Source organism: Rattus norvegicus, chromosome 10, assembly GCF_036323735.1.
Source record: "Rattus norvegicus strain BN/NHsdMcwi chromosome 10, GRCr8, whole genome shotgun sequence".
Lineage (NCBI taxonomy): Eukaryota > Metazoa > Chordata > Mammalia > Rodentia > Muridae > Rattus > Rattus norvegicus.
This window is the reverse complement of record NC_086028.1, coordinates 106,225,871-106,237,978: the sequence shown is the minus strand read 5'-3', so window position 1 is coordinate 106,237,978 and position 12,108 is coordinate 106,225,871. Positions and strand designations below refer to the sequence as shown.

At 51.4% G+C, this 12,108-nt stretch overlaps 3 protein-coding genes across 6 annotated transcripts; 2 read left to right on the top strand and 1 right to left on the bottom strand.

Annotated features, from left to right (window-relative positions):
* The first annotated feature begins 10 nt into the window (after nt 1-10).
* Arl16 (ADP-ribosylation factor like GTPase 16) lies at nt 11-2,187 on the top strand. 2 transcript variants are annotated; one of them, NM_001398949.1, is made up of 5 exons: nt 11-160; nt 283-341; nt 735-848; nt 1,407-1,522; nt 1,691-2,187. In NM_001398949.1, exons 1-5 carry the CDS (start codon nt 100-102, stop codon nt 1,860-1,862), a joined length of 522 nt encoding a protein of 173 aa, NP_001385878.1. In that variant the 5' UTR covers nt 11-99; the 3' UTR covers nt 1,863-2,187. The 2 variants fall into 2 exon arrangements, with proteins under 2 accessions (NP_001385878.1, XP_063125944.1); XM_063269874.1 differs by having other exon boundaries at nt 24-161; nt 284-341.
* A 289-nt stretch (nt 2,188-2,476) lies between these two features.
* Ccdc137 (coiled-coil domain containing 137) lies at nt 2,477-8,880 on the bottom strand. Of its 3 annotated transcripts, none has more exons than NM_001143896.1 (6): nt 8,694-8,858; nt 8,226-8,359; nt 6,820-7,042; nt 5,287-5,369; nt 5,026-5,105; nt 2,477-4,847 (listed from the first exon to the last, which is right to left on the bottom strand). In NM_001143896.1, the coding sequence occupies exons 1-6, from the start codon at nt 8,825-8,827 to the stop codon at nt 4,632-4,634; spliced, it is 870 nt and encodes a 289-aa protein (NP_001137368.1). In that variant the 5' UTR covers nt 8,828-8,858; the 3' UTR covers nt 2,477-4,631. The 3 variants fall into 3 exon arrangements, with proteins under 3 accessions (NP_001137368.1, XP_063125942.1, XP_063125943.1); XM_063269872.1 differs by having other exon boundaries at nt 3,701-4,847; nt 8,602-8,880; XM_063269873.1 differs by lacking the exon at nt 8,694-8,858 and adding an exon at nt 7,230-7,377 and having other exon boundaries at nt 3,701-4,847; nt 8,226-8,362.
* Nucleotides 8,881-8,951: 71 nt separating this feature from the next.
* Nucleotides 8,952-10,346, top strand: Oxld1 (oxidoreductase-like domain containing 1). Its single transcript, NM_001305985.1, has 2 exons — nt 8,952-9,158; nt 9,763-10,346. Exons 1-2 carry the CDS (start codon nt 8,952-8,954, stop codon nt 10,183-10,185), a joined length of 630 nt encoding a protein of 209 aa, NP_001292914.1. The 3' UTR covers nt 10,186-10,346.
* The last annotated feature ends 1,762 nt before the right edge of the window (nt 10,347-12,108 follow it).

Genomic DNA, 12,108 nt, shown 5'->3' with positions numbered 1-12,108 from the left:
GTGAACAGCCTGACCGGAGGTCTATCCAATGAAAGCTAAGCGGAGGCGGGCCTCACGACGTGGTAGCTCCGAGGTACTAGCGCCTTGACCAGGCAAGGGATGTGTCTCCTGCTAGGAGCTGCGGGAGTCGGAAAGACCCTGCTGGTGAAACGCCTTCAGAATATCCTTCCGCGCCGAGTGGGCAGGAGGGGGCTCCCAGGCAGGGCGGGGAGGGGGTACACCGGGGTTGCTCATCACAGGAACTCCACCCTCTGCCACGCTCAAGCCCTTGACCGCCCGTACAGCTGAGCTCGGGAGATGGCAAAGGTGACCTGGGAGAGCCTCCACCGACGCGGCCCACGGTAGGTGTCCGCCTATCTCAGGTCTGACCAACATGAGTTACCTTTGCCTGTTCCACCAGGCCTCTCCAATGGAAGCTGCAGTGCCTGTGGTCAGTGGGTTGGGTGCTGCCCTAGGTAGAGAAACTCCCGCCACTGGACATCTAAGTGCAGGGAACGGGAGGGAGTCCGCTTTCCCGTGAGCATCTTGCTCCCCCATCCCAAGAGGCTCATTCCGTTGTCACTCTCCGGGGTTCACCTCTATGGTTGACGTTGGCCTGGAGTCCCAGAGGGCTGCCTTTCGGAAGGGCTTGAGTAGTGCTGACTGTGGATGTTTAGCTCCCTCACGTCGCGGAGCTGCATTCCAGAAGTTCACCGTTGTGAACTTGTCTCTGTGCATCGTGGTTTTTTCCATAGGTGGGCACAAACCTCACGGACATCGTGGCCCACAGGAAGATCACCATCCGAGAGCTCGGAGGATGCATGAGCCCCATCTGGTCCAGTTACTATGGAAACTGCCATTCGCTCTTGGTGGGTTAATACTTCAAGCTTATGGGGAGGGGGGCAGTTTTGTCTCCCTGAATTATCAAGTATCGGACCCTGCTTTGTACGGGATCCGGTTTGGGAGTCTTTGATCATTGTGTATTGGTCTGATCACCTGAGCAGGGCTCAGACTCCAGGAAGCTTATTAAAGGCACTGCTTGTTCTATCCCTTGATAGCTGAATATGCCCAACATTTTTACATCCCTCTGGTCAGTTCTATCCCTAGGAGGAAGGGGCACCAAATTCTGGGATGGAGAACTCATGGGCACAGTTGATTTCGTTGTACTGAAAGACACCAGTACCACCCAGTTGTCCTCATATAACTTCCCCATGGCTATTTCCAAAACCTGTTGTTTAAAAGCCACTCTGGGGCTGGACACGCAGCTCAGAAGAATGCTTGCGTAGCTACACTTGAAGCCCTAGCTTCAAACTCCAGCATCATAAATTTGAATCGATTTAAAAAGTTGTCTGAGAGCGCTCTTGTGAAATGACCAGGTGGAGCAATGGTCAAGACTGTCTAATGTAGCATGTTTTCCTTTTCCCTAGTTCATGATGGACGCCTCTAACCCCACCCAGCTCTCTGCATCCTGCATGCAGCTCTTGGGCCTTCTTTCTGCAGAAGAACTGGCAAAAGCCTCCGTCCTCATACTCTTCAATAAAATGTATGGGTCTAAGGGCCAGGGAGGATGACGGGCAAGGTATCTCAAGGGGTTGTTTTACTAGAGTACAGCCAAGACATGGGGGCCGCACGGGGGAGGTACTGCTGGGTGCTGGGGGTAGGGCAACTTTGTGGTGGGCACCACTCTGAAGAAGTGCTTCTTCCACTACAGTGACCTGCCCTCTTACATGACCGTGGAGGAAATAAAGTCATTGATGAGGCTTCCAGACATCATTGCTTGTGCCAAGCAGAATATCACCACGGTAGAGATAAGTGCCAGGAACGGCACTGGTTTGGCAACAGTGTTGCTCTGGCTCCGGAATCAACACAGGCACAGCAGTTGACTGGGAGATGGAGAAGTATGGCTGACCTGAGGTGTTTGATAGGAGCAGGCCACCCAGTGTATCCGTAAGTGATGGAGGCCTGCACAGTGACCTGTGAACAAGCACACTCACACACCACTGTCATCTCACTTCTGAACAGTGGACCCAAGGCAGAGAGGACAGACTGCAGGTGTCATGTCTGCTGGGACGCCTACCAAGAAACTGGACCTGCTGAGGGTTCTGGACGGCACGGAGCCCAGGTCATTTTTGTAGTGCAGGCTCTGCCCTGCTGAGTTTTGATATCCTGACCATGTTGCCCAGAAAAAAAATATAAAGTTAATAAGAATTGTGTCTTGGAGGGGTTGGGGGATTTAGCTCAGCGGTAGAGCGCTTGCCTAGCAAGCGCAAGGCCCTGGGTTCAGTCCCCAGCTGGGGGGGGGGGGGGGGGGAATTGTGTCTTGGGCTGGCTCAGCATTTGAGAGCAGTTTGCTCTTCCAGAGGTCCTGAGTGGAACCCCCAGCAACCACGTGGTGGCTCACTATACTGAGATCTGATGCCCTCTTCTGGATTGTAGGAGTACATGCAGATAGAGTACTTATACATAATACATAAAATAAGTAAGTCCTTAAAAAAACAAAAAAGACTAGTGTCTCAAATGAGAAACAAAAAATAGGCAGGATGTGATGGCATGCACTGTGGCTTGAGTGACTTCAGAGACAAGGGTGGAAGGATCATTTTGACCTCAGGAGTTGAGCTCTCAAAAAGATGGGGGTTGGGGGTGAGTGGGGGCAGGTGTGGTAGAGCTTTTCTCTAATCCCAGCACTCAGAAGGCAGAGGCAGGAGGATCTTTGGCTGACACAGTGAGACACTGTCTCAAAAATACAAAACTCTGGTGGTGGGGGAGCGTGTCTGTGAGCTCACCAGAAACAAGAATGTTCTTGATGCATTTGTCCAATCAGCTTTTAATGCTCATATGCACAGCGGTATACGAGTTCCCACAAGTGGACAAGTAGAGAAGGCACGGGGTGGTAGCCTACTGGGATAGCTTGACCAGTGTATCAATCTTTACCCCATCTGGGCTCAAATCTGCAAACCCTCTGCACCATGAAGACCTTTACACGCACAGAGATGTGTATATGTACCTACAAGTGTGTATGTGTCAGTACACACTTGGGCACTGAGGTAACAGTGGAGGTGCTCCAGCCTGCCCGCCAGTATTTAGAGTGTTCTGAGGGTCGAGTCCAAGATGGCAGCAGAGACCAGACCTGACCTTGGAGTGGGCAGGAACAAGAGCTGCCACATCTTCCATACCAGAAGTGAGAAGAGTGGAGAAGCCCAGACAGGTGGCTCCACACATCACTAGGTCCAAGACAAGGCTTAAGCAAAAGCATGGGTGGGGCTGCTTTAGTAAATGTTGGGGCTGGAGAGATGGCTCAATGGTTAAGAGTGCTGACTGCTCTTCCTAAGGACCCGAGTTCAATTCCCAGCAATCACATGGTGGCTCACAACCATCTGTAATGGTGAAGACAGCTACAGTGTACTTATATAGCACATATGGGCGTGGGCCCTGTAAGGGATAATTACCCAGAGCTGTGTGTGCAGCTCACAGTTGGCCAGTTGTGCTTTAGATGGATGGCTGTGTTGCTTCTCAAGAACTCAAAAGTCCATACCCTCTTGTAACAGTGGCTTCCTGGCCCTAGTCTTGATACCCAGTGGGAAATCAAGTGGCCAATGCACCCTACTCTCTTCTGACCCCTGGTACTGTTGGGAGTATGTTTGCACACTCATCCCGTTACATGGACACATGCTGACTGGTGCTGTGAATAAGTGTGTCGGAGAGCAACGGCCCAGACTTCAAAGAGAGTAAAACTTTATAACTTTAATAAACTTCGCTGGGGGAGGGGGCATAAAAAAATAAACTTCACTCTGGAAAATACACATTTGAAAGACAAACTAAAAGCACACTATTTGCACCAGCTTTGTTAGAGGGAGGCTCCAAAGTCTGGTAAAGGACTGTGGGCTTCCCCAGCAGGGTCCAAGCTTAGCTCTTTTGATATCTAGGTAAGGTTTCTAAGACACTCTCTCAGCCTGTTCAGGCAGGCCTTCTTCACATTTGCCTCAAGTCAAGACTGGCTTTGGACTCCCAAGTCTTGTACCCTCTTAGTATAAATACTCTGCTTTGTCAACCACTGAAACCTGGTTTTCATGTGTATACCTCAAGGCACTCAGCCAGTACTGACACTCCATCTCTAGTCAAACCAAACGTGGACTGGGAGTTCTAGTCAGGAGTACAGACCCCTGCAGGCCAATTTTAAAAAAAGGTGCTGGCTGCCAGCCTACCCCTTGTCCTTGGCATCTCTGCTCTTCCAAAGTCCTGCTAACCTGCTTTCCAGCGGTTGCAGTGAGCCCACAGGAGCTTCTTAAAACAAGAGGCTGACCTGCACCAGCTGCTTCAGTAATTAGCTGGATTAAGGGATTGAGTCCTTTCCACAGTGGTCCTGGCTTGTCTCAGCCAAGACTTGTTTTAGAATGAAGCTAGGCTCAGGGAAAATACCAGCTCTCCCAGCTGTGTCCCAGGCAAGTGTTGTGGGGGACTTGCCCTGCATGAGATGGGATACAGAGGTGGTCATTTTTAAAAGGACAATCTTCAGGGGAAGGAGAAAGCACCCTTCCAAACTGAAAGCTTACTCTCAGGACCTACCCGGGAAGGAAGATCTGCTGTCTCTCCCTCATCAAGGTCTAACAGCTCCCGGACCAGTTTCCAGAGGATTAGACCCTTATGTCTCTGCTTCATAGACAAGCCTGAGGCTGCCTCTGGGAAGAGCTGCCTGGTGGCTGTGCAGGTGTCACTTCCTGTCGATGCAGCTTCTTCAGGGCTCTGTAAGCCTGAACAGCTCGTTCCCGCTCTTCCCCCAGGATCCGCTGGCGGGCCAGTGAGGTGGCTGGAGCCGGGGACACACCACCAGGGCCCAAAAGCATCTTCAGCATTAGTGATTTCTTCCCAGGCTGAGGAAGAGAGAGAGAAGGCTGTAGCACAATCTCAGCTGGAAAGAAGGTGGCAGAGGGTTCTGGCTGCCTCAGCAGCTACAGCCCCCTACAAAGGTCCTGGGCCAGGAGACTTTTGCTCCCCAGCAAGGGAAGACCTCACTGACCCCACCTCCCTGCATTCCCTAGTCCCATGTACCGCATCTCTGCTTGTGCTCCTTCTAGGCTGAACTGTCAGCTCCGGGGGCTGCAGCACAACTTCTCCAAACTTTACGGTATCTGGAGAGACAGTGGACCGAAGCCCATGTCATTTCCGACTTGTTCGCCCACCCTCCTTTTCTTGAAGGCTGCAGAACTCACTCATCCACTGGCCTACTAGTGGTGGTGAGCCCGGGAGTCCAAAGCCCAGGCCCGGCCCTGCGGGGACTACAGCTTCTGTGCCTGCTACGGGAAGACCTACCTTTTAGCAACTCTTGCTCCAATCTGTCCACTGCTCGTGCTTCCTTCTTCTTCTGGGCCTTTTCAAGTCGTCGCTTCTGGAACCTGGGGGAAAAAAAAGCACATGGTTTCTCGGTCCATTTTAGGAACAGCAGAGGTCAGTCTGTCCTCCAGGATTCCAAAATGTGGGGCTGGGACACTCTGCATCCAACAGGTTCCCCGGGGGTCCTCAGTATCTCTCAGCCCCAGGGGACGTGAAAAGCCTTGGTATTTGGGTTATCAGAAGGATGTGGCTAAGCGGCTTGAGGTGAGCGTGACCACACTGCAGGGACCTTGGGCTATCCACCTGGGATAGGACGCCCTGCACCGAGGACCAGGTGTGAGACTGAGTCAGAGCCCTCACAGGTGACACGCCACACCTCAGTGTAAGCACTGGGAGACCACTATGACTGGGCTGTGACTATAGCATTAGAATGAAACAGAAGGCAATCTCATCACATCTTTGAAAGAATAGGGAAGAGGCATGCTTCCTGTGCTAGTGAAGAGGGACAATAGGTAACCATTTGTGGTCATCTCTTTTTGTTTGTTTGTTTGAGATCTGTCTGGCCAGAACTCACAGCAGGGCCTCACTCTTAGCCTTTCAGTGAAAACCCAGATGGATTCTTCCTATAAGTTGTGATTAATAACCACCCCCTTCTATTTCTATCTCCTTTTTTTCCTGCGCGCGCGCTCTCCCTCTCTCTCTCTCTCTCTCTTTTTCTACATATAAATGTGTGTATGTATACATATGTACATATATACATACACACACGTGAATATATATACACAAACACACATATAATGCACACACACATACACATTTTTTTCTTCTTGACAAAACTACCTCTCTATCTGCACACAAGCCAGGGGTGGCCTGAGCAGGAGGAGGTGACTGAGCAAAGTGGGGGGGGGGGGGACCAAGCTCATGGTGGGAACACCATCCCCATGGGTGATAGATGAGCACACCTGAGCATCAGGACAGTGACATTGTCTCCTCTGTACGCTCAAGGACACCAGGCCAAGAAGGTACAGAACTTGCACAAACAGCACCAACTCAAATCCCTCTCAGACCAAGAGGAACACTGGCGACAACCCCACCACAGTGCAGGTGGCAGCCCCACATGGGCCATTCCACGGGGTCATCCCCTGGAGGATATTACGTCGTAGCACCCAGCAGGTTCTCCTGTAGCACACACCAAGCTTATCTCTCCCCACTCCTACAGCGGTGGCTCTGAGGACTTCTGTCCACAACTGCCCCTTCCTGCCCAGTTCCTAGACCCTCTAGTGTTGTCTCCAGAGGAATGAACTAAACAAAACAGAAGCAGGGTCTTTGTGGAGTACTGACCGGGCTCCAGCCTCCCACGTGAGAAGCTGTTCTGATCACGGCTTCAGCTCAAGATTCTCCTGAGCAGTCAGACGAACAGACAAGTCTGACTGACAAAGCAATGTCACCGGAGAATACAATCACCAGAACCCACAGCCTAGCATCTCCGGGGGGCGTCCAAGCTCAACTCACGCTTTCTTCCGCTCAGACTTCTCCTTCTTGGGAGCTGCCTGCACCTCTGGCTGTCGAGTGGCCTGGTTCTTGCTAAGAAACAGCACGTGCTGGGCCTCCTGCTCCATGCGCTGGATGTAGGCCACATCAGACTCCCCCTTCCTCTGCTTGAACTTGGGGACAGTGATGTCTGGCTCCTCTCCTTTCGCTTCCTTTTCCAATGTCTTCTTGAAAGCCACCTGGGCTGAGGAAAAAGGACACACAGTGTAGGTGTAGAAGAAGCTCAGGAGGAAGTGGCTGGTGACAGGTGAGCAGCCCACAACCATTCCCCTCCTACAGCCACGAGAGGGGAGGACCAGGCTTAACGATAAGCAGAGAGAAAGCTAAAATACTTAGTTCAGAGGAGCCCCAGATGTGATCTCATGACCTACTGGCTCCTGTCGAAGATGTCCACTACCACACAGTTGAACAAAGAAACCAGAGCAACGCCAAGCACAGGTGGCACACACCCATAATCCCAGCAATCAGGAGGTGGAGATAAACTGATTTTGAGGCCAGCCAGAGCTACCTAGAAACACCCTATCAAGAAAACAAAAACAAGGGGGCTGGAGAGATGGCTCAGCAGTTAAGAGCACCCGACTACTCTTCCAGAGGTCCTGAGCTCAATTCCCAGCAACCGCATGATGGCTCACAACCATCTGTAAAGAGATCTGATGCCCTCTTCTGGTGTATCTGAAGACAGCTACAGTGTACTTTTATATAATAAATGAATAACTCTTAAAAAAAAAAAAGAAGTTGTTTAAAAAAAAAAAAGAAAACGAAAACAAAAATAAAACCCCAAAAAACAAAAAACAAAAGCACACCGGTGCAGCAGGAGAGACCACGTACTCCAAGGACTGGAGAGATGGCTCTGCAGTTCAAAGCACTGACTGTTCTTCCAAAGGACCTGGGTTCAAATCCCAGCAATCACATGGCCGCTCACAGCTGTCTGTAACTTCAAGATCTGACACCTTCGCACAGACATGCATACTGGCAAAACACCAATGCACACAAAAATGGAAATAAATTAAAAAAAAAAAAAAATGTACTCCTGAGTTTGGCTCACCAGCAGAAAGGCCTATAGTTCGGGCTCCACGGGATCCAACGCCCTCTCGTGGCTTCCAATAGCAACTGCAAGTACCTCCCTCTACACTAGTAACACTTGCATATACAGAATTGAACATAAAACCTCAAAAGTCCAAGCACTTTTATATAAATTTATATAATATAAATTATAAAAGCACTGCTGTAAAAATCTGCCCCTATGCTGTCTTGCCCATACCCTGCACTCCCAGAACCGGGTCTTGGTGTATTTCTCCTGCCTCAAACGCCTCTAAGTATTTGGGCGTCTGGATAGAGGCAGACAAAGCTATGGTGGCTGTACATACCTTCCTTTTTTCTCTTCTTGTTACTTAGTGTCTTTTTCATCTCCTGTCGGCTCCTCATAATCTCTCGGAGCCGGAAAGGGATTTCTTGCTCATCCTGGTTTTTAGGCTTGCAATTCACTTTCTTCTTTTCTTTGCTGGAAAGAAAACCCAGGAACGTGATCTTTCCTTGTAAAACATAACCTGAGACGGAGTAGGAATTAAGCCTGTAAAGAAACGGTTCAGGGGCCATGAACACACGGTCCTCCCTTCACCGTCGACCCAGGCTGCCCTGAACTGGATTTTCACAGCACGCTGAGACAAAAGGAGCTCCAGAGCCCAGGAAGGCTGACAGACCTCATACCCGGAACGTGGCTCACGAGAAACTTGAGACACTCACCTCCGTTCATTCGACACATGGCTGAGCGTGGGCCTGGGCTGAGGTACGCAGAAAAGCTCCCAACTGGGTCCTCTCCCGGGGATGGCACCCACCTGCGCTGTCCCGGCCGTGAGGCCAAGCGCTGCTGTCCCTGCGACTGCTGCTGCTGTCGCGCCTGCGGTTGTCCCGAGCCTCCAAGACCGGCAGACCGCGCAGTAGGCCGCGCTACACGCCCAGGCTTCACCATTATTACCGGAGGAGCGTCCTGCAAGAAACTATTTCCGCCCTCTTGCAAGCCCCGGGCCTGGGGGCATCACTTCCGCTTCCTGCACTGCGTCCCAAGCTCATTGGCTCCGGCATCCGCACCAGCTATGGGCTCGCTGCTGCGGAACCTGTCCCGGGGAGGTCGGGTGGGAGCTGCACTCTGGTGCTGGAGGAAGGCTCGCGGCCTAGGCGGCCCTCAGTGCCCCAGCTGGGTTACGCCAAGACTTTCGCGCAGCCGGGGTATCCCCGGTCTGGAAGACCGGCCAGCGCTTGGAGGAGTCATGGTCAGCGTGCTCACTGAGAGCTTTCTTCAGGTCTGGGCCCCAGACGAGTTATTAGTGGACAAGTAAACTGTGACCAGGGTCATGGGTGAATATCAGGGAAGAGAACCCGAGGGCCTTTGAGATGTGAGAGGCGAAAAATGGGGTTCCTTAAGCATCTCTTGTGAAATGAGGGAAGGATGGAAAGATGACAGTGGGCTAAGGATGATGTACGTAGTAGGCATGGTCAGAGAAGTGCTTAGATATGGCTGACTGATGAGGGTCAACCGGCTCGAGGGCCTTCCCCTTACCCTGTCCAGGATTTGTCGTCTGTCTGGTTGTCTGATCTGGAGTTGTTCCTCATTGCAAACTTTGGGAGTGCAGGCACTGAACCGCGCAAGCCCTTAACAAGTTTCTTCTCATATCAACCAGTATGCCCACTTCCTCTGTCTTCCTTTGTCTGCCTCTATCCAGATGCCCAAATACTTAGAGGAAGCAGTATGCAGAAGTCAACTATAATACCTTGTCTATGATTCTGCAGGAAGTGAGGCTGAGAAGGAAGGTTTAGCCACCATTCCAATGCTAGGAAGGCCGAACGCTTCCCAGAGCTGAGAACAGCTTCCTGGAGAGTCATGCAGATTATCCCCCATGTTTGCAGGGCAAGCACCACTTCTCCAGCTGGGGCTGCTGCCAGAGTCTTCCCCGAGGAAGACACAGTGTTCTTCACAGACACCGTGCTCCAGTGCAAACCACTGATAGCCGCAGAAAGTTGGGGACGGACCACAGGGAAGAAGGTTTCCAAGTAGGTACAGAGGTTGACAGGGAGCCAAAGGCCTCCCTGCCCAGGGGGAACCTCATAGGGCCTCCAGACTCTCTGCCACCTGAGCTTGAGCCTCCCACAAACTGCTGTATGAGTGGCTGTCCTAACTGTGTATGGGTAGATTATGCGGAAGCTCTGCTGAGGCTCTACCAGGATGGTGGGGAGAAGGCCCTGGCCCTTCTAGAGGAGCACGTGACTGATGAGAACCTCAAGGCCTTCCTCAGAATGGAGATCCGGCTACGCATGCAGAGCGGAGCCTGAACCAGTTTACCTGGGGCTCCTTATCACGGACAAATGCTATCCTTAAGAAGCAGCAAGGTCACTCTTGTTCCCGAGTATGGAAGACCCCACCACAAGTCTGCCAGGAATAGGAATTATTGTGCAACAACTTCACCTCAGAATAAACGAATCCTCCACGACAACCATGCAGGAGCGTTTGTGTTGTCTCTCCGCCTGTGTTATCTCGTCAAAGAAAGCGTGCCCAGGCTGGCTATGCATCCCTGCTGAATAGCCACTGCTTTCCTTGTGGGTGAAGCTGAGCTGAACCCATGTCGCTGAACGCCCTGTGACAGGAGCTGCTCCAGGCTTCAGTGTACCTGGATGCCCTGCTGAGAGTAAACTCTGGTTCCAATCTGTTTGTGGGAAATGAGAACCAGCGCACGGGAGGGGCCTAGCTGTTCCCTGTCTCCCGCTCTGTCCTTTCTACCGTGTGGTGGTGAGGGCCGTCCCTCAGAATTCTGAGTACTGCTAGAATAACCAAGGCAGCTGGGGCATCAAACTTACAGGACAATCCAGTGAGCAGGCACTAGCAAGGACTGAGCTTGAATACATCTGTGCCCACCTCTCCTGTTTAAAGGGGAAGCAACAATTATAAAGTAGCTTCCTCCTGAGTTTGAGCTGATAAATAGGGTTTTTTCCATGTTTGGTGTTTCACACAGATCTGTGACAACAGGATAGAGGTCAGAAGGTAGGGGCACTCGGCTAGTGGATGACAGAGCACAGTTCAGGCTGGTATCTTGGGCGGTTGTTGCATGCCATCCAAAGTACTCGGCCAAGGCCGGACCCAGATAAGCAGTAGTGGTGGCCACACCTATTAGGTCTAAGACTCTTGTGAACCTAATACTATAGATTGAAACATTTCCTCCAAAAAGAGATTCAAAAGACTCGGTAAGTAAATAAAACTTAGGCTCAGGAAGCTCCTAAAACTTATAAGATACACAGAGCCTTCCCTAAGACAATCAAGTCATTGCTAGAATGCAGAGACTAAACTAGCTGAGCCACCCGCAAGCTACGTAGAAAACTCCAGACAAACAACTTTTGTGACCCATCACCAGCCCCCTACTGCCCCCAGCCCACCTCCCCAGGGTTTCTGTGTAACATCCCTGGCTGTCCTAGAACTTGCTTTGTAGAACAATCTGACCTTGAACTCAGAGATCAGCCTGCCTCTGCCTATGCTGGGATTAAGGCACGCCTCCACCACCCGCTTGAATTGTCACTCCCACCATCTCCCACCCCTCATCCCACCACCCCCGAGACAGGGTTTCCCTGTGTAGCCCTGGCTGTCCTGGAACTTACTTTGTAGACCAGGCTGGCCTCCAACTCAGAGACCCCCTGCCTCCCAAGTGCTGGGATCTAAAGGCATGCACCACCGCACCCAGCTGAATCACCACTCTTGATGGGGTTGGCTTTCCGGTAATACAGCTGCCTTTGATCACCTACACTCCTATAATTCACCCCAATAAGCTCATCAGTTCGCCAAGCAGTACTCGGGTGGAGCCATTTCTCTGCCATTAGTGGTAATTAGAGGTAAACGTTGACTAACCTCTCCAGAAAAAAAGTTAACACCAGTGACAAAACAAAAGCCAAAATTTCCAACATTCGATGATCATGGCAAAGGCCTTTAAGGCTGTGCAGTATGAGATGAGATGCTCCTGCACCCCCCCCCCCAATGGATAGGCACTGGCCACCCCTTCGTAGTGGGCCAGCTCAAGTTCTCCAACTATGGGCCTGCTTCTTATCTTTCCTCTGTCAATTTAATCCCCAATTTAATCACCAAGCATCTGCAAAGCGCCCCACGGTGGCCAAGACACCAGCAGTATAATATGCCTGCTATACCACTTCCGTGTAGAAGACAAAGGTTAAGACAAGAATATTGCAGAGCTGGCTGTGTTGGCAAGGAGTTCA

Bases quoted from the DNA above. Each gene is read 5' to 3' on its own strand.
- Arl16 (NM_001398949.1), top strand. From the start codon at position 100: ATGTGTCTCCTGCTAGGAGCTGCGGGAGTCGGAAAGACCCTGCTGGTG. The intron at 161-282 runs ATATCCTTCCGC...GACCGCCCGTAC, and splicing joins GCTGGTGAAACGCCTTCAGA to AGCTGAGCTCGGGAGATGGC. The intron at 849-1,406 runs GTGGGTTAATAC...CCTTTTCCCTAG, and splicing joins GAAACTGCCATTCGCTCTTG to TTCATGATGGACGCCTCTAA.
- Ccdc137 (NM_001143896.1), bottom strand. From the start codon at position 8,827: ATGGTGAAGCCTGGGCGTGTAGCGCGGCCTACTGCGCGGTCTGCCGGT. The intron at 5,370-6,819 runs GTGAGTTGAGCT...TTTTTCCCCCAG, and splicing joins AAGTCTGAGCGGAAGAAAGC to GTTCCAGAAGCGACGACTTG. The intron at 4,848-5,025 runs GTACATGGGACT...TCTCTTCCTCAG, and splicing joins GGAGCACAAGCAGAGATGCG to CCTGGGAAGAAATCACTAAT.
- Oxld1 (NM_001305985.1), top strand. From the start codon at position 8,952: ATGGGCTCGCTGCTGCGGAACCTGTCCCGGGGAGGTCGGGTGGGAGCT. The intron at 9,159-9,762 runs GTCTGGGCCCCA...CCATGTTTGCAG, and splicing joins TCACTGAGAGCTTTCTTCAG to GGCAAGCACCACTTCTCCAG.